This window comes from Gallus gallus, chromosome 6 (assembly GCF_016699485.2).
Source record: "Gallus gallus isolate bGalGal1 chromosome 6, bGalGal1.mat.broiler.GRCg7b, whole genome shotgun sequence".
Taxonomy (NCBI): domain Eukaryota; kingdom Metazoa; phylum Chordata; class Aves; order Galliformes; family Phasianidae; genus Gallus; species Gallus gallus.
The window spans coordinates 4,325,666-4,346,421 of NC_052537.1; the positions used below are offsets into that span (position 1 = coordinate 4,325,666).

A 20,756-nucleotide genomic window follows, 5' to 3' on the forward strand; every position below is an offset into this window, starting at 1 on the left:
GGTAAAGTACATGAATCAGAATTTACCTCTTTACCATAACTTACATGCAACACTTTATTTACACTTACCTCACATCTACTCTATATACCTCAACTTCCATAACAGTATAAAACCCACACTTTTTTGCCTCACTTCTCCCATTCCTATTTAGGTACTAAGAAGGGTTTTCTTTACATAGGGAATAATGGCAAATACGGGTGTTTTTCTATGTTCTTCTCAGCTAGATTAAGTTGGAGTACTGGTGGATTACATTTTTGGTAGATAGCATTTTGATACTGTTGATACTCGTTTCTATTCAAATGACTCAATTAATTGTCCAGGGCTTATTTGTTCTCCTAGTAAGATTTTTTTTCCAGCAGACCTTCTGGGAAAATGTCTGCAGAAAGCATTAGTTTGGAAGTGCTATTGCTTCCCATGTATTTAAGACACTGGCAAGGACGAGAATTTAAATGAGATTTCAGATTTCTGCATTAGGCACTGAAGAAATTCCTTCCTGCCTTAGGGAGGTATAACAACAGCAACACCACAACCCTAACTCATTTCCAATTTAATTTAGAAGCAGGGTTTGACGGCAAAATATTCACATATTTTAGATTCAAGACAGATCCAATATATGCCATTGATATTTGCATCCACATTTTTAAGGTCGTCTTTTCTAGGAATGCTTTTTTTGTATGCGCTATGGAAGCTATGCGTTCCTCTTTCCATTTACAGGGTTTGAAAAACAAGGCAGAAGTGAGAGGTGAGATAACCAACAATTCCAATAAATTCATGAAATATTCCCTTGCAAGGGAAGGCTTTTACCATTTGTTTGAATTTCTCCAATCTTCAGAGTTTACCTCTCCATTTTTTATTTCATGTTTCAGACAGCATGCACTCAATAATAGCCTTCTCTAGGTCACATGAGACAGTCCAGAGAGTCTCTTACATTTACAAATCAACTTCTTCAACGAAGTTTGTGCTTTAAACATAACGGACTTGAGTAATCTCTGCCATGAGAGATGGGCTGTACAGTCTACAGATCATTATTGGTTAGTGGCACAAGATATACTTTCAGAAACATGTAAGCTCAAACAAACAGTGATAATAATTAAGGTTCTATCAGTATTAAGTGTGCTTTCTAATTAGGCCTTCATATGCTACTGCAGCATTGTTTCTATGGTCTCCCACCTTGTTGCCAAATCAAGAGAACCAAGAATTACTAGCAGCCACAAGACAAAGCTGGCTCAGCTGCTGAACCGGCAATTCTGTTTTTCACTTCTATCTACCCAAATTCAAGGTAACAGATCAGCACTTCCTTCAGCCTACTTGAAGGGGTCTTGCCAAATTCAAAGGGGGTTGAATAAGGTCTCTTCATTTTCTGCAGCTTCAGAAAGTGACAAGTTTACTCTAAGTTCATAGAAGTATCTTTTCTTTCACTTCTACTACTAAAAGTTCTAATAGAAACTACTCCTTGGGAACTGCCAATACTTAATTAATTGACAAAGCCTGATAATTATTATCTGAGAATTAGGAACACGTGGCTTTCAAAAAAAAAAAAAAAAGGAACAAAAAGAAAAATAGGCAGGGGCTACGCTCAGCCATTATCTTTGATTTCCCATCCTTTCTGATAACTGAAAATGCATTTACATCCATTGTTCTGTATTTTGGGAATGAAAAAGGTAGTTCAGTTTTTCATTTCTCTTTATTGACCTAAGTTTAAAAGTATTTCTTCTTTCTCCCTCAATTTCATAAAGAATATTAATTTGAAGAAACTTTCCAAACAGGACAAAATGGATTATCAATTTTATAGCAGCATTAAAACACTGAGCCTTTCAGGTATTTGGAAGTGGCTCAACCTCCTAAGACATCAACTTGCAAATATATTTCAAGATGGAAGTAATTTCTGCAGCAGAAGTTACAGGAGATTGAAGAAGGTAAGCATCTGTCAAAAGCAATAATCTGGGGGAAAATTTGTAAATAAAAAGCACTATAATGGAGTGTTGAGGTTGTTAAAATTAATCAATAATTATAGTACTTTGACAAGAAGCTTTCTCGAGAGCCTCTATCTTCTGAATATTCAATTATGAAAGCACGAATCGGGTGTTGTTGAATACAACTGTATTTAGTGTGTCTATCACATAATATGTTCTTGCACTATTTCACCAGGAAAGGATGTTAACAAATTCTTGAGCTTTTAATTTGCTTGTTTTTGTAATGTTTGAATCCTGATAAACTAGTTCTAATTAAGTGAGCTCAAATTTTACACGTCATTTACGTATGATTTCAAACCAAGTGGTAAAAATCATATGAGACTGGGTAATGACAAAAAAGTATCCCAGGAAACAAGGATGAGCACCACAGATCTCTTGGGTTTACATTTCATTCTCAGGTTTAGATACCAGATTTCTTCACAGTACATATCCAAGCAAATTTAAAAGAATAAAGGTAGTACAGAGCAGTAAAGCCACGTGAACTATAGTCCTAATTTTCAAGAAGGAGCGTGAGAAAGAGTGCACCATTAGTGCACTACTGAGTTTCTATTATTATTATTGAAGGAAATCAAGTATTTAGAACTAGACCAGAAAAGTATGAGGTATTCCAATGAAGAAAAGTAGTTAAATAATATTAAGAACAAAACTGAAATTATAAAGAAATACAGGCATGAACTCATTTGCTTTTCACTACCCAAGTCTGGACTATATCAATGCACCTGCGCCCCTGGGATGCACAGACAACATGACAGACTTTTTGGCAAGAGGTTCTGCCTCCTGACATCTCCCAGGCCTGAGCTTTGAGTATCACAGCCATGAGGCATTGGACACAGAGGATGTTTCCCTTGAGCTAAGAGAAACAACTGCAGTGCTGAAGACAACCAAGAGTTTTAACAGCGCTACTGTGTAAGCAAGTGATGCAAAAGTAAAGTGATACCTACACAAAAATGTAGTTGCTTAATAGCACCTAACGTACTATTTCAAGTTCACCTCGGCTTCCGTGCAGTAAACAAATAAAAATGGCAGCATTTCCAGCTAAGGTTTGCGACTTCACAAATATAATCTAGATGTGCTCATAAGCCAATAATTTTCACAAGAGGTCTGTTGACTGCCCTTGACACATAATGTGTCCTAAGTTTTATTTCTACCTCCTTTATACTCTTGTAGTTGTCCTTCATGTAGTCACCTACGTGCAACAGATTATTTTTTTATCAAACTAGCCTTGTAATACTGTGACATCAATAAAATGCCTTCCTTTTTGCTCCCATTTGCTGACATTCAATAGCGAGTTACTTTCTGCTTTTGCTTCACTTACAGAAGCGTTCTGAGAAAGGCTGCTGTGCATAATATGAGACAGAGTGAGCAGAAAGGAAGGTAACTTATTTTTTTTAAACAGCTAGGTCAGGCTGCAAAAATCTAGAGAAGGAAGCACTGAACTGAAAAAAAATGTTAAGTTTTTATCATTTCAGACATTTAACTTATGGTTAAGTGCACATAGAGTATGCCCTGCTGTTTCAATTATGGCCTGCTTGATACCTTTTTCTCCTGCTGCTTGCACTGACAAGTAGCTCTACACCTGGATTACAGCCACTGCCATGTGAAAGGCTGATGATAATAGCTAAATGTATAAACATTCTCTGAACTGAACTTTCATTAAGGTAGAATTTAACTCTTTGGGTCTCAAAACACATTTTAACCATAGTTGAACAATACCAGAATCACTATTTCCACCAATTAAGCGTAAAATGGCAATATTTGTGTATAAAATTGAGTAAGATCACCAAGTTCAGAATCAGATCAATGAATGGAAGGTAAATTATCCTACAGAATCAGAAAACTTCTATAGGTAAAATCTGCTATATTCTCATCTATCAGGAATGATGCTTTCTGTATATTTGTGAATCTATTCTTTCAAATGCTGCTGGAAAACACACTTAAGTTGTACGCTGCTTTCTTCATGAAAGAGAGATGAGCAATAAGAACAAGAGGCAAAAGGGGTATCTCTCATTCAACACGCTCAAACATATAAGGAGTAAATTAGAGTTCATTGCCACTCCTAGATTTCTACTGCATACACAGTAGTCCTAATGGATTCTTTTGAAATAAATATTTAACACTGCATTCCCCTTCTCCCCTCAAAACTTACAGCCAATCGTTCATCCCTGAATCTATTTCCAATGGGAACCATTACTACCATTATCTGATGGTAATCAGAAAGGAATGAAGAGACATGAGGTGGTAGAAGGCTTAACTCAGGAACAAGAAGGAAAAAAAAATAAGGAACATGAAGCAAAAGGGAGAGTCTTTGAAATACAATTATATAGAGTTTTTGTTTCCTCTGGCAAAGACAGATTTATGTAACATCCAGTGAAATCCCCTTATGTAGGTATTGACAGTCTGCTTGACATACGCGTGTGTGTGAAAATAGCCACAAAAAACACCCTCACCGTTCATTTAAACTCTTAAGAAGGCAACAGGAAAGAAATTTGAACATATGGAGAAGCTGAATACCCAGTCTCCCTACTGTTGACCTACTCTATCCTTAAAACGAACTTGTGTTCAACCATTCACAGAAATAAATACCGGAGTCACATATTTAAAATAGCACAAAGAGTGTCCAGCATATCTGATTTGCTATCCAGCTGCCATTTTACATCCCCAGTCAAACTGCATTTTGCTTTAACAATAATTAACGTGTGTCCTTACACACACACACACACACACAGAGGAATGACTGTACAGCTGCTTAAGCACATCGTCTACTAATACTCTTTTAACACGGCTCAAGTTTTTAGCAACATCAGGGTCTTCTGCCTGCAGCTGTTCCACATGGCAAATTCCTTTTTCAGTAAATTGGTGCTCTTTGCCAGAACAGATGCAAAAATCAAACACTTAACGAGAATATACAATGCCACTTGATTTTAAGAACAAAGTATCATTTCACACTCTAAGTCCTCATAATTCTGTATTCAAATGATGCTTTTAATTGCTAAGGGAATTCCATAACCCTTTCATTCTCAGGGAAAATTACTGTTTTTTTTCCCCTGTAACTTGAGGACAAATCCAGTACATTAACAATGTATTTTTTTTTCAGTACGAGCACGCTCCAGCTGCTATTTCAGAGCACAGTTCTAAGCTGCAGATAGAAAACCCCTGTATCCTGCTCACTATAGCACCAGTTCTGAGAGACAGTCTGCTACTGAGCTAGATACAGGATTTGAAGGTCAAATTAAATGGCTTATCTTAAAACTAAACATCATGAAAGTCTGATTCTAAATAAATTGATCTAGAAGTGATCAATGACATACATAACAGTACCCTAAAAGAGGTTTCAGACAAGCTGTTCACATGTTCACGTACTTTTAAGAAAACCATCATAACCATTTAACCACCTTTTAAAATTTAAGATGTGTCCTATTTTGCTATGCCTGTTTTTATTCCCATATCTTTTCACGTTGGATGCTTCAAAGTATCCTCTGTAATTATCAGATGTTTAATCCTCAAAGATAGCGGCACTGTTGTAAACTTGCAGAAGCAATGCAAATCTGCTACACACCAGAGCTAACAAACACACAGAGGATACCTGTATTTCCCTATGGAAAAAGAATACACAAGAGGATGATGAAAAATTTCACTCCACTGGAGAGAACACAAAAACTCAGCATTCTGGCCTAGTTAAGGGGAAAGGCCCAGAGGGAAAACCTCTAGCCATTAGTCAGAATGCAGCATTAGAATCACAGCAAAATAACAATAATTTGGCAAAGGTAAACAATGAAAAAAAAACTTCCAAGTCAAACAAGAATAAGACAGTTTTTTTTATGAAATGTACTCTTGCAGATATGACAGCCTAATCCATAGAGTTTACTAAAAATTACCTAGTGCACAAAAATTACTTAATAAGTTTATCAGACTAATGAATTTTTATTCATTACTTCCTACTTTTACAATGAAAGTTGAAAAGTCATCATTTCGCCATAATTTAAAGATACACAATAATTAAATAAACACGGCATAAATAAAACAGAAAAAAAGAAGAGGGGAAACCACCACTGAAGCATATACAACTGAATGAGAAAAACAGAACAGAATTAGAAGTAATCTTTACGCCTGTCAGCAGACAGGCATCAACCTCTCATACTATGTGCAAATGATTTTGTGATTTTCTTCTCCTACCTGACCAACCTTCTGCTTAGGTCCAAAACGATTCAGTAAAGCTTATGAGCATTTGAGGCACCTGATATTATTTATATCATGCACACACACACATACTGTTTTTGGACTGCCAGCTTAGAATTCAAGCATACATTTAAATGCATCTGTTGCATGTCAAATATTGTAACTTTAAAGTAGAATAAAATAACACAAATACAGGATTTCATCCTGGACCACTTTTATTTAAATGACTGTTTGAATAGTTCTGATGCTTTTCTCTTATCTTTAAGGAACGTTAAAAAAATCCAACCTTCTGTAAACCAGTCCACTTTACTGGCTGCTAGATTTAGGAAAACCGTATTTGGCAATCTTGTTTTCGTTTCTGATACTCCAACACACATTCAAGAATCTCACAAACTTTAATAAAAGCTCCTCAGTGAATAACTGCTGAACAGCTACCCATCAGGTTCAGGCAGCCACCATAGTCTGTTTTATCTTTAAATAATTTAACCTAAGAAACCCCAAGTCTTGAAACTACTAAGTGAACGACTGTTTCCATCTCTTAAAGAACATAGCTGTGCATATAGCAATTAATACTTTGAGTACCTCTGAGTACCCAAAGTAAAAGATACTTCTGGTATTGAGAGGACGATAAGACTATCCTATGTTTAAAAAAAGAGAAACACAAAAACCCCAATACTTCTTACTTGCTTCCATCAACAAAACACCAAGTACTTTTTATACCTATGAAAGTAATTCAACTCCTGTTTGTTTGTGGCACTATTTTTTTTATTTTTTATCTATATATACTACACAGTAGCAAAAAAATAAACCAAGCAAAAACCACTACAATGGTGAGGAAGGCAATCAAATCAAATTCTATTACTTCATGTTTATAACATTCTAAGACTAAATCCTTATATCCTTTTCCAACGCTGTCTCCTCAGATTATTATTATACATTCTACTTCTTTAAATAAATGACTTAGCAAATTACTTACCGGCAGTGTTTATGTGATCCTGTTAAGGTTTCAATCACAAAGCATTCCCCCTCGTTGAGACAGTATGCAAGATCCTTGTCTTTGCATGGCTTAAAGTGCTCAGATCGCTCAGTGGAATACGTTGTAGTATCTATGGAGGAAAAAAAAAAACAAAAGGAAAGAAACGCCTTAAGGCTATATGTTTTTAGACTAAATGCTTTCACATTTAATACAAGTAGTCTCCATAACTTCTCATCAAGACAGATTAAATAATTAACATCCAGCAACAGCACAAGACAAGCAAACTTCAATGTGACGGCAATGTTCTTGGCAGTAAAGCTGCTTAAAAGATTCACAAAAAGAATCTTATATTTGGAAATATTGGTAGAAAAAAAAAAAGGAACTGATCAAAATTGAGTATAATTTCCAACCACTTCCAATTTTCAAAGCATGTCATCTAAAAGTTAAAATAACATTTTTTCTTAAGATCTCACATTTTTTAACAATGGTAGCTGTCAGTGCTGTTGAAGAAATTAATGCAGGTAACATCTTCTATTATTACATTTTTATTAAAACCAGAAGAATAGATAAGGTTTATTTTCATATTAATATAACTCAATACAATTTTAAATAAAATATCTATTATATTCTTGATTAAAAAAACCTCACACTCTCATGGATGCACACATACAAAAACAACATGCAAGGAAAGAAAAATCTAAGGTAAAAACAATGCTATCTTGATACATCAATCACAAAAACTGGCCTAGAATTTAAAAACAAGAAGCAAGGCACCATAGATAATTTCATTTCAGGTCTATCTTCAGTAGGTGCCTTTTCCTTCTCCCTGCCCTCCCAACAAAATTCAAAAAAGGCAATTACAGAATGGTCTATTACCAGTAAATTTGGAATGTATGCTTAGATGATGAGATCTGGAACAGGCTATCACCATGTCAGAGTAGGCCATCATCCCTGCCTTCTAATTTATTTATTTTACCCTTCCAATCCAGTTGGTTAAAACAACAGGAAACCAAACTTGTCAGAGGAATATGTCTAACTGACCAACACCTCAATTCTCTCCAGTCAGCATTTTCTAACGAAGCATGACTTTCGAAGTAGACAATACCCTTCATACAGAATCTTTATTCTCAAAACCTAAATTCTTCCTCACTTAGCTGGGACAAGGAGCAAGACCTAATATACTAATGTACTCTGAAGTTAAAAGAGAACATTTATGCGTATCATAAAGACGATCATGAATATTCTTTTATTGCCAGAGGAATGAGTCTGCGTTTGATGCACATGGGATACTGCAAACCGAAAATTACAGCAACTTGTTAACTTTTTGCTTATAACTGAGAACAAAAATAAATACCCACTAAGTAAATAACAAGGTTGAAAATAAAGCACTGAATTACTAGAAGACATCAATATGTATGATTTTGCAGGTATATCTAAGTAAATAAATGTGCATTAGAAAAAATTAGATCGATTCTGTTTTCATCCTCAAAAGAATGAACTATGAACAATAAATAATGATACTTCACAAAGGTCCCTCCATTCCAAAAAGCCTGCAATATAACCATTAATTCTTAGCATATTTTAAGGAAAACAGCACTAAAAGGCTTCCTTGTCACCCACCATAAGCAGAGGAAGATTAATAAAACAATTTGCAAAGAAAGAAAAAAAAAATAATCCACACTCCATAGTCCCAAAGATAAATCATTTTAGTTTGAAGTTCTTAGGAGGAAAAAAAAAGAAAAAAAAAGAAAAGAAATAAACCTTAACATTCTCCCTTCAAATAATTACACAGATTTAGAATGAGAGGTCCTGCTACACTCCCTGCTACTTTGCTGAAAATGATAAACATCAGCATCTTTCAGAAATGCAGAGTAGTGGAACTTACGAAAACGGTACAGGCTATAAAAAACTACTCTTCCTTAATGGCTGCAAGCAAGCCCTGTAGTGAAATGTATCAAACTGAATTTTGGAATCCATGAGAGATGTATGTAAATACAAACAGTGACAAGCATGTCTGCTGACATTTCAAGAATGATCAGGTTTTATATAACAACAATATCTTCAGGTCGAAACAAACATCCAGTCACCTTTTCGGGTCAGTTTCATACAGGAACATTTGCATTGTCATGGAAAATCTGCATAATGAATTTAAACACACACGCACACAATAGCAATCTATTTCTACTCCTTTTAAATACGGAAAACTGGGCATAGTATTGTTTGCAAGCACTTGTGCTAATTATGCTGATTATCAGAGATAACTCAAAGTGTTTGATGAGCAGCATCTCGGCTCCATATGCTTTAGAGAACAGATCACTTACATTTGCCAGCCCACCCTGAAAAAACTATCCATGAAGATACCCTTATGAAAGTGGTCACGTTACATAGACAAAAGCAATGTGAGACGTCCCCAAAGGCCAACAGGAAGAAGGAGGAGGCATGCAGTACCCCACAGCATGTCTCTGCAGTAGTGATGTACTCAGTTCTACTTCACTGCTGTGCTCTAAGAAGGAAGATCCTCTTTCATTCAAAATTGTCTTGTCAAGGTCAGCATTTTAAAGCTTTAGATGAAACATATTCTTTGGAGGCTTGGTCCTTTCTTACTTCATTCAATTCTCTGTTCAGTATTAATCAAGATTAAATCAATGAAATGCAATGTAAGTTTTCAGAAAGCTTAAAATTGTTTTCTCTTCACGTTGCATTCAGAATCATTAACGTATATATGTGGCTTCATTAAATATTGAAAAAAGAAATTTAAAAACCTGCTCTAAACAGAACTACAAAAGGAACAAAGCAATTAAAAAAAACTGTAAAGATAACCTAGTTTTCTCAGTTCCTTTTCTAATATGCTTTATTTTGCTTCTTGTTTTGTTTGACCGGTCAACTGATGTTTCAATGGCCCAGTCCTTTAGGAGCTTGCTAAGCTCCTTGATTGACCACTAATTTCATGGTCAAGTCAGAATTTCTTTCAAGGGTTCTCTTTTTACCAGCTGTGAAACTTAAGCAATCACAAAATTATTTCATCTTAATTTATTCATAGTCTTTGCAGATAGGTACCAGACTCAAACATTTCTAGGTAACAAAAGGGAGCCTCTGTTAAGCATTCAGATGTCCTTAAATTTAGTATATAAATGCCAAAAATCCATAACCTCCCTAAGGTCTTTCTTCCCCCATCCTAACACTGTTGTTTTTTTAATTGGTAAGTGTCCAGGTGTTTCATGTAAAAGCAGCAGGGAACACTGATTTCTGCTGGAATCTTTCTAACTAAAAGGGAATAAAGAATACCTAGGTGCTTTTGCTCTACTTTTACTGTCTCATTTTATCTGCAAAGCTTTATGTGCAACTCTCCTACTCCAGATCTGGATATATTGCTGTCACGTCTCTGATATAAGAATGAAACGAACTAGATTTCAGGTTTCAAAGGAAGGCTTGAAGATCCCTTGAGTGGCTGAAAGAGAAATCATTTGGGAGAGCTGAAGACAATGTCATTAGAAAGTTTTCAGATATTATTATATTTTGTTATTATCTAAAGATATGCTAGCAACTTAGTATTTTTTATGTTCTCTCATTAATTTATTTCACTGCGTTTATACCAGCACAGGATGACTCATCACAACTAATCTATTGAATGCTCTACAAGGCATAATATGGATACTATAAATACCACCTACTCCATTCAAGGCTACTAGAGTCATTGTTTCCAGTGCTGTGCTCCAATATTAATAAACCTGTAATTAAAGAGGACAAATGAAGGAAAAGAGAAAGCATGAGACTTAAAATATCCTGGAAAACAGTAACATACATGGCAGCTATTTTTAGGCAGTCTGTAGTAGGAGCAAGCATTCCCACTCATCACATGGAGCTTGCCACGTTCTGGATTTAGAAACAGATGTTACTGAATACATCTCAAACAACAAATCATTTTTTGATACTATTAAAAAAACAGAAATCCATTCAGCATGGATCTCCTTGTAAATAGCTTTTCCACATACACAGCTGTAGCTGCCACAGATTGACAAAAAAAAAAACAAACCTAGGAAAAGAAGAAATGAAGAGATTCTGCATAACCTTTCTGAAGCTAATGGTGGACAGACATGCAAGTCTCATAGCCTCATATTAACATTCACTTATGTGGGTATGGCAGCAACCTAGTGCATAAGAAAGAAGGACTATTTAAGACCAAATATGGGTTCCATGCTAGAGGTTACACACTGAAAGACTACTTGTAAAACACTGCTTGTTTTGACTTACTAATGTATACCATCGGCTTTATACATTAAATATCAATTACAGATAAATAACAATTGGCTTATCTAGTTGATAATTTCTATGAACTGTTGACTGACATAACTAAAAAAGTGAGGTGCTTACTGAAAGTCACTGATCACATTTTTAAATGCACTACCAAAAACAACACAAGAAAATTAGTTTCCTCCTATCACACAGCTCCAGTTAAAAAAAAACAAAACCTATTTAAAAAGAGCTCCTTCTGATAGTATGTGTTTATATCATGAAAGTAGACTAAAAAGTACTGACAAGTGCTGAAACCAAAGTCTCCTTATTTATTATGTTGGCCCACCACATCAGAGACGGGTATTGGTGGTATGGCAGTAGAGGTTGAACTGTCAGCAAATACAGAATCATAGAATCCTTAGAGTTGGAAAAGACCTTTAAGGATCATCTAGTCCACCTTCCCTGCAATGAGCAGGGACATACGCAGCTAGATCAGGTAGCTCAGAGCCCAGCACAGCCTGACTTCGAGTGTCTCCACAGACACAGCTTCCACCGCATCTCTGGGCATATTCACGTTTCATTGCCACGTGACAGATGGCAGCAGAGGGGCAGTCTGACACTGAAGTGCACGGGAAGCAAAAGTGTGTCATTGAATTCCTCCACGTGGAAAAAAATAGCAACACTGCATAGCTAATGGTGGTGACTATATCTAAAGTGTAAGGAGTCAAGTGGATGGAGCAAGACTCTTCTCAGTCGTGTGCAGGGGCAATGGGCACAAACTGGAACATGTGAAGTTCCACTCAAACACAATGAAGAATTTATTTATTAAACTGTGAGAGTGCCAGAGCACTGGAACAGGCTGCCCAGAGAGGTTGTGCTATCTCCTTCTCTTGAGATATTCAAAGAGATACTCAAAAAGCCATCTGGACACTTTCTTGTGCTACCTTCTGTAGGGAATCTGCTTTAGCAGGGGAGTTGGATTAGGTTATCTCCGGAGGTCCCTTCCAGCCCCTACAATTCTGTGATTCTGTAACTAACTTGAAAAATAGTATTTCATAGCTAATTTCGTAGCTAGCAATTTGCCCTATCAAACACTGTTATTGAGATTTTACTATCTGCTTAGCTCCCATGGAAAGAAATAGGAGGCATTAACTCTCACAGCTATCCATGCATTAAAGGATTTTCAAGCTATTAACAAAACATTCTGAGCTCTAGAGAGCTGCTTGCTTACTGCAAACCTCTTACATACTGAACTGTGCCTTTGTTTTCACAACCTGGAAAAAGACAAGACAAGAAAATATCTGTGAAAATGCCCACCTCGTTATATCTTGCACCTGAAACTCAAAAGAAGGAAAGGAAATAAAGCATCACTTCAGAACACGTTACTTGGCCACTTCTATCAGAATTTAAACACTGAATCCTGAATACCAGCGACATTTCTGTATGTACGTGCAGAACTGCACATCACTCATTGTGTTCCCCTGCACTGCTCAAACAGGAATCAGTGAGAGCTGAACAAATTCAAGATAAATCAGGAAAGAGCCCATAGGACACAAAAGGGTTTTTCCAAAGTTCAGCGTCCAGGCAACGCAGCAACACAAGTGACGAAAGCTCTAAAAGGCTTCAGCATTCAATGCGAAGAGTTATTTTCGCCATTGAGTCATGACAGCTATGATGGGAGCTCCAGGTGCAGAGTGCTTTTGCCAATCAGCCGTGTATTCAGGTGGCCTTTGTAGCACTTCCCATTAATTGATCTGAATTAAATACACAGAACAATGCAGTGAAGAAGTGGGGTAGCCAAAATTGTGCCTACAGATCGCCTCCACTGCTGCTCTTTCCTTTCACTCCCAGCTGCCCCTCAAACCTGCCCAGTTTCACCCGAGGAAACAAAAGTGCTAGAGCCTGAACAGCACTGCTGCACCAAAAAGGGACACGGATCAGGTCTGGATAGAGCATCTGAAATGCAGTTAAATTCAATGACTTGGAGGCCAGCATAAAAGCAATAACGCAAATGAAAACAAAAGATTTTCTCTGAGATGCAAAATATAGTTGACGCACTGATGCAATCAAAACTTCAAAAAAAACACAAAAAAAACGAAGCAAATAGAACAGTTCTGCATAGACTAAAAGATGCAAGAAGGAAGCAAGCACAACATTACATTCGTGCTCTGCAATGAAAAAAATAAATCCTCGTGTATCAAGTCTACAGAAAGGCACACGAGGATGTTTGTGATGAAATAATTTGGTCTTAGTTTGGGTACTGAAGAGAATGTTAGTTTGTAGCTAAGCTTAATCACTATTTATCAAGAACAGTACCAAAAATGAAAAGAACTAAGTTGCCTTAAATCAAAATCATTTTCCTTTGTTTTTCATTCTCATTTTCAAGTCATCTCAAGAGAATTCAAATCTCACTGCTTAGGGAGGACTGCTACTTTTAACTGGATTCAGTTGGACTTCTTCATAAATAACTGAAGTACTTCAGAACTTTGTGCTTTCAAATCTGGTATACTGAAATAGAAATTTTAAAAGGAAATGTAAGGGAAGTGCAGTGATCTAAAAAACTCAACAAAGTTGAGAAGTGGGGTTGCAACCATTATTACACATAGCAAAAAGAAAAATAAATATATTAGTGCCCCAAATATTTCTGTTTCTTACATCATGAGCTTCTGCTCTCTCCTTGTGCTGGTGAAGCAAGGAGCAGAGAATAGACAGATGACAGAGACCTGAGAACATAGAATCACAGACTGACCTGGATTGAAAAGGACCATAATAATCATATAGTTTAAACCCCCTGCTACGTGCAGGGCCAGCGGAGCCAGTATCAGCAGCCCATGGACTCACAGACTTCATTTGTCATTTAAGCCAACACAGACTACTACTTCCATTTCTCCTCCAGGAGGGAGCATAAGGCTGCTCCAGATAGCATCAGGGAGAGTCAAGACCTCTGCCCAACTTCAGAGTGAGTTAAAAGTGGCATCGCAAGGCTGCCTCCACACCATTTAATCTTTCTCCACCTTTATTCTTGAGCCCAAAAGATCTCAGAGTGGGAAAAAAACATAAGTCAACAAAACCAAATCCATTCTCTTGGTTGATATCCTTTAGACACAAGGACCATCAAAATGCAGCACTAACCTTTCAGAAGTTGATTCTACAGACTCCAGTCACTACCCCAGCTCAAGGCAGACTCCAAAGCCATGTATGTAGTTTTCACAGAAGAAGGAGACTTTAAAAATTATTTGTGCAATGTTCAGATCGCGGTATAATCAAGAAATTGTCACGCAATTTAAGTGTACCTCAACACAAAACCAAAGCTTAAATACTTATTTTTCTTTCCCAGTTGAGGCAACTGAGATTTTTTCCCTTTCCTAGCACACCCAAGAAGCCCTCTCCCCAGCACAGCGTTGAGAGCAGCAGATAAAGAAGTGATTTTCTGTGGGGCTCAGGAGGAGATCCCCAGCAGAGGGAAGAGGAAGTACAAGCAGAATGAGGACGCTCTACTCCTAGCACCATTCCTGAGCTTTTGCACAGCTCTTAAGTTCTCGTGCACCTTCCCAACTGCTTCACTTCACAGTAGTCTCCAACACCGCTACCTGCTGACACTAGCAGAAAGCTCCCAAACACCAAAGCAGTCCCAACAACCAGAGCTCACCTTGCCTGACCTTTACCATCCATAGCATGCTGCTACCCTGCATTTGCTTTGCTGCCCTGTCTTCCCCACAGCTGAGAAGCCTCCAATAGGTTCTAAAAAAGCAAAACACCCAACTGCCACCTAAAAGTTCAATAAATACCAAAAAAGTTAGATGTAAAAATGAATTATTTCTGATTTTTCAGCAAACTGAGCCTTCAGGTTTTTTTTCTTTTTTTTTTTTTTTTTTTTTAAAGTTGATAAATAAATTCAATTTGAAGGTATCCATCTAGACTCCCTGCTCTCAGAAGGGCTAGCTTTGATTTTAAGAGCAGGTATCCTGCTGCTGAGCCCCATCACTCTCACTGACACTTTTTTTTTTGCCCTCTTATGTCCAGCTGATGACAGATAAGGCAATGCCCTGGGAATGAGTAAGAGAACCCAAACTAAATGCTGCACAATCTAAAGAGATAGAGTTTCACTGATGCATCATACAGTTTCTCAGTAGACATGAAAAGTATTTTTCAGATTTTAATATATCCCACATAAAGAATGGCAACTTTTTTTTTTTAATGCTTCCTTTTTCGTGACAGTAATGACCTTAAAGACCTTTCCAAAATGCTGTGAAAATGAGATAATGTTTAAGTCCGGGGATATGCCCAAACCATTGCTCAGAAGAGCAAAGGGGATTTTACTGCTGAGTATAGAAGGATGCAGTATTCCTGTAGGCAATTCTGCTTTCCAGATTTCTTAACCTAAAAGCAATGAATACTTAAGCGGGTATTCACTGATCATTATGACTTCTCTTTCAACCACTCAGACCTCCCCAGTGCTTTTTATCCTTACTCAGTCATCACATCGCAGATAGCAGCCAGCTAGGTGGTGACACTGTCGTGCAGTAATGGCAAACTGCAATTAGATAGCATCCCATAGTGATACAGCAAACATTACCCACACTAAAGCCAACTTCCTTTTCTCCTAGGAAACATCTGCAGTTATGAGTATTTGCACGTCATTATATACTATAGCACCAGAAAGTTCTTACGGAAACAAAGCACTGTGTGATTTTATAGTTCATTTGGATCATTTGCAATTTCCTTAAAGTTGAACAGGAATCACCCAGTAATATGCTTGATGTTTTATGAATCATTTCAAGAAAATGATCAAGTGCTGTAGGCTAAAAATAGATATATAACAAAAAATAAATGGATTTTAGTAGTTACATAGGGAAAAAAAAATCAACTTCGCAATGTGAAAATATTAATTATCAAGATGCTATTAGTAGTTTGTCTGACTTTTTCCTCCAAGGAACTCAAGTAGGTCAAATGATACATTGAATAGAAGTGAAGGAAATAAGAAATGCAATTTTAGCTCCAACCTCGTGCATTATTCCAAGGTAGATAACCTGAAAGTTATTCACTATCACATTTATCATTCTGACATCTTTGTGGCGCAGAGATGCAAAGTCAGGCTATGAAACATTGACGTTATTCTCAGAATTTCCTTTCATAAAGAAACCCATGTCTTCATTTTATACAATATTATACATATAAAATCTGATTTCCTCTTTATTCTTTTAATTTAGTTTTCTAGAACAGAAAGAAGAGAGGCTTGAGAGAGTGGAGTGTCTTTGCAGGAGTCCCTGGTCTGTTAGTGTGTACAGTAGGTCTCACAAGGTTTCTCAGGCAAGCATAATGTATTTCTGCCTGGCTATGATGTGGTACTGAGAGGAGTGCAGGTGCTGTGAGCCCTCTTGACCTTACTACCCAGCACACAACAATGAACTGCTCAGTTCCACAGCACAGCTCTTCCCAATACCAATAAGATAGAAAGGTACATTACTTTCAACTTTGCAATCTAATTCCACAGTGTTTCAGCGTAGCCAAATGCCAGGAACTGCGATAACGAAGAGACATGCAATGAGCTTCTCATCAAGTGGGTAACCACATCTCAAACCAACACTTAAGTATTCTGGTTAGGACTGAGTTCAGTAAGGAATATTAGGGGCACTGTACCTAGTGGCACAACACTTGTACAGTTATTTCACCTTGACTTAAAGTAAACAAAAATACATTCCATTTCTGTGATTCAAACCAAACACACTGCCTAATATCTGAGTTTCTTCTGCTCAGCCCTGCAGTGTATTAAAGTTGGTTCAAAAGGAACTTAAAATAGATGAAACGTCTTGGCTTGGGTTCTTACAATCACAGTGGAGAATATTAGTGGAATAAACCAACACATATCTATATATACCTACATCCAAATATCTCTTTTGCTAGCTAGGAACAAAGGAGTAAAGGGAAGAAACGATACGAGGTTCGCAATTGTAAAGCAAGAGATTTCTGTAGAGACACAGAATCATAGAATTGCTCAGGTTGGAAAAGACCCTGAAGATCATCAAGTCCAACAAGAACCTAACCATACTACCCTAACTCTAACAACCCTCTGCTAAATCACATCCCTGAGCACCACATCCAAGCGGTTTTTAAACACATCCAGGAATGGTGACTCAACCACCTCCCTGGGGAGCCCATTCCATTGCTTAACCACCGTTTCTATAAGGAAATTTTTCCTGATATCCAACCTAAACTTACCCTGGTGCAACTTGAAGCCATTTCCCCTCGTCCTGTCACCTGTAAGCAGTGAGAAGTGACCAACCCCACTCTACTGTGAGCACCTTTCAGATATTGGAAGAGCAACAAGGTCTCCCCTCAGCCTCCTTTTCCCCAGACTAAACAGCCCCAATTCCTTCTTTCTCTCCTCATAGGGCATATTCTCCAAGCCCTTCACAAGCCTTGTTGCCCTTCTTTGGACCTGCTCCAGCACCTCCATGTCCTTTCTGTACTGAGGTGCCCAAAACTGAACAGAGTACTTGAGGTGAGGTCTCATCAGTGCCGAGTACAGGGGCAGGATGACTTCCCTCGTCCTGCTCACCACACCATTCCTGATACGAGCCAGCATGCCATTGGCCTTCTTGGCCACCTGGGCACACTGCTGGCTCATATTCAGCCAGCCATCCACCAGTACACCAAGAACACCAAGTATAAGGACATGGTTCATATAGGTCCATAGCCACCAACATGAGTGGTGGACAGTAGGGTAAACTACAAATTATACTCAGAGCTAGTGCCTTCCCCCTCCCCCTCCACAAGCTACAGCGCTCTATATAAAGTAGCATTTGAAAGTGTGCTCTATACAGCTAATCTGCTCTATAGATCTAATATTATAGGCTGTCAGTACACTCATCCTCAACAAAGAAGCCCAGGTCTCGTACCTAATTGATTCAGTACCTGATGAGAAAGTTTCAAAAGATGCAATTCACAGAAAAACAGAATTACTAGTTAAAATCCACTATCTTATCTATTAATTTTAATGTTACGTTAAGAGTTAATATTACTATGTTCCTCCTTGAGTGCAGGTGGTTCACAGCAAGACTGACCAGCAGGCAAGCAAAACACAAACACAGCTTTTTATATAAAGCTTCTGAGAGCATAGAGTACCTGAAACTCAATTAATACAAGCATTATTTACCTACCACATTTAGTCACCGCGACAGTAGCTATATCCTGCCACAATCAAGAAGAAATGTGATTCAGTCTTTCAGCAGAGACAGAAAGTTCATAAACCATCTCTGCATTTCTCCTCTGCATCTTTCACGTTGTTAGCTCCTTTGGAGACCCAGCACCAGAAGCACCTGAGGCACTGAAGCACTATAAAGAGTCTGCGCACATTCAGTGATCCAAGGAACGTATAGTAGCATGCCAGCATCTATACTTCCTAACATTTTTATTATATACACAGGAGTTATAGCATCGTACAAACATACACAGAAAAGAGGGAAAAATGCCACTGAGCTTTGGTTACCATTACAGCACCTGCAAATGCTGTACTTCACTTCCAGACATTCACGGTAGACATAACAGAGCCACTCAATTTGGTGGTAGTATAAAATCCCACCACCAATTATTGCTGCCAGAACAATTTCTGATTATAATTTCTTGTGGGCATTCTACCTTCTATTCTCTGCTCAATTAAGTAATTTTAACTGATCTTATCCAGCTTTGAGCAAGAGAACTGTAACTGTGGGCAGGCCTGATACTATAATGTTATACACTAAACCTTCTCTCCGTGAGTGTATAATCTGCTTGATTGGGTATGACTTAACTTAGTAGATACACCAGTCAGCCCGGACAGCGCACCGAATCACACCTCATTAAGGCTGGAAAACATCTCTAAGGTCATCAAGTCCAACCATTGACCCACCTCCACCACACACCCCTACCAAGTCCCAATTAAAGCATGAATTAAAAAATGTATATATTCATGGGGACTACTGCAACTACAATTATTTTTCTATTCATTAACAGCTAAAGGAATTTTGCAGGCCTTAAGTTCCGTCTCCTCCCCCCCCCCCTTTACTTTTGAACCACGTAAAAAACTAATTTCATTTGTCTGATAAATAAGTGTAATAGAGGGGAGGAAATGAAGTAGTTAATTACTCCCTCCAATGCTGTATAAAATAAAGGTTCAGAAAATAAAGGTTCTTCAGAGTGAGTTTCTAACAGTATAAACTCCAGTGCTACAGAAACCCCTATCTATAATGCAAATAGTGAGAACAAACTGACCATTACTTTCACATTAAAAATAAGGGAAAAAATGAAGATTAACACAGGAAAAACACATTTGCATGCTGCAAATTCTTACCACTTGATCCCATATTTTGTGAAATGCATTAGTTTCTCCTATCTCACACTAGCAATGAAGTTTCTAACAACTTCTCTCCCTCTACGAAATATTAAGATCCAGCCTCATCCTTCAGCCCTCTCCACTCTGTAATTAATTGGTTTAGACAATACAAACTATACACAATTGTAGCAAGCGTCTATCAACAAAAGCATCTTTGCAAGAAAACAACCTTGAAATAGAAAACATCTTCCTTAGTATTCTCACACCGATAGATCAAGTAAGTGCTAATCCAAGCATTTATCCTTGTTAGCTCATAGAGAGCAAGGACTTTTAAGCCGAAGTTGCACCTCTGTTTTGCTTCTCGTATTAATTCCGTATACAATTTCAGTGGTATCTCCTACCTTGGGCAACTGCACACACATTTTGTGTCTCCCTGTACCAGTCTGGTGGTTGCAAAGCAGCCAGCTTGCCAACGCTAAACAAAACAGCTTGAAGTTCAACGAATCAGCACCGTTGGTGTCTGATATAGCTAAACTAAGGGGGAGGAGAGTAGCTGCAAGATGGCACTGACAGCTTCATTTCCACTCCTGTGCAAATCAAATGTAGGCTGGGGCAGAGGAACGAACATAATGAGACACACAAAGTAGGACTGCAGGCTCTGGCTGACTGAAGATATTAGTTTGGTAAAGAAAAGGCCAATTAAACTACGACTTTAAGTTACAGTCTGTAGCACTAATAATGCCCCCAAAATTACAAGACTATGGCAACACAAGTCCAGTTTTGTAAATGCAACACTGAACACCTCCATTGGCAACCTGACATAATTTTACAATCTCTCAATCAGAAAACTCATCATATTCACTGCTCTAGTGCTACAAAATTGGAGAGAAATATGCAGAAACAACAGCTGTGATCAATGGAATATAAGCCTGCAGTATAAGCAATTAGCAGATAACTGAGTAATAAAAGGTAACAAAAAGTGCATCATCCTCTTTTGATGGGTCCAATTCTTATTTAGTGCTAAAATACAGAGAACACACATAGCCACTACTGAATAACTGTTCTCGCTTATATCACTTGTACATCC

General features: G+C 37.7%; 1 protein-coding gene across 3 annotated transcripts in view; it reads right to left on the bottom strand.

Annotated features, from left to right (window-relative positions):
* NRG3 (neuregulin 3) overlaps positions 1-20,756 on the bottom strand; it is a 371,925-nt gene that overhangs the window by 196,532 nt on the left and 154,637 nt on the right. For all 3 annotated transcript variants that reach the window (XM_040702943.1, XM_015288041.3, XM_040702944.2), the window contains exon 2: positions 7,126-7,255. In XM_040702943.1, the coding sequence (XP_040558877.1) occupies positions 7,126-7,255 (130 nt within the window). The remainder of the gene's footprint in view (positions 1-7,125; positions 7,256-20,756) is intronic.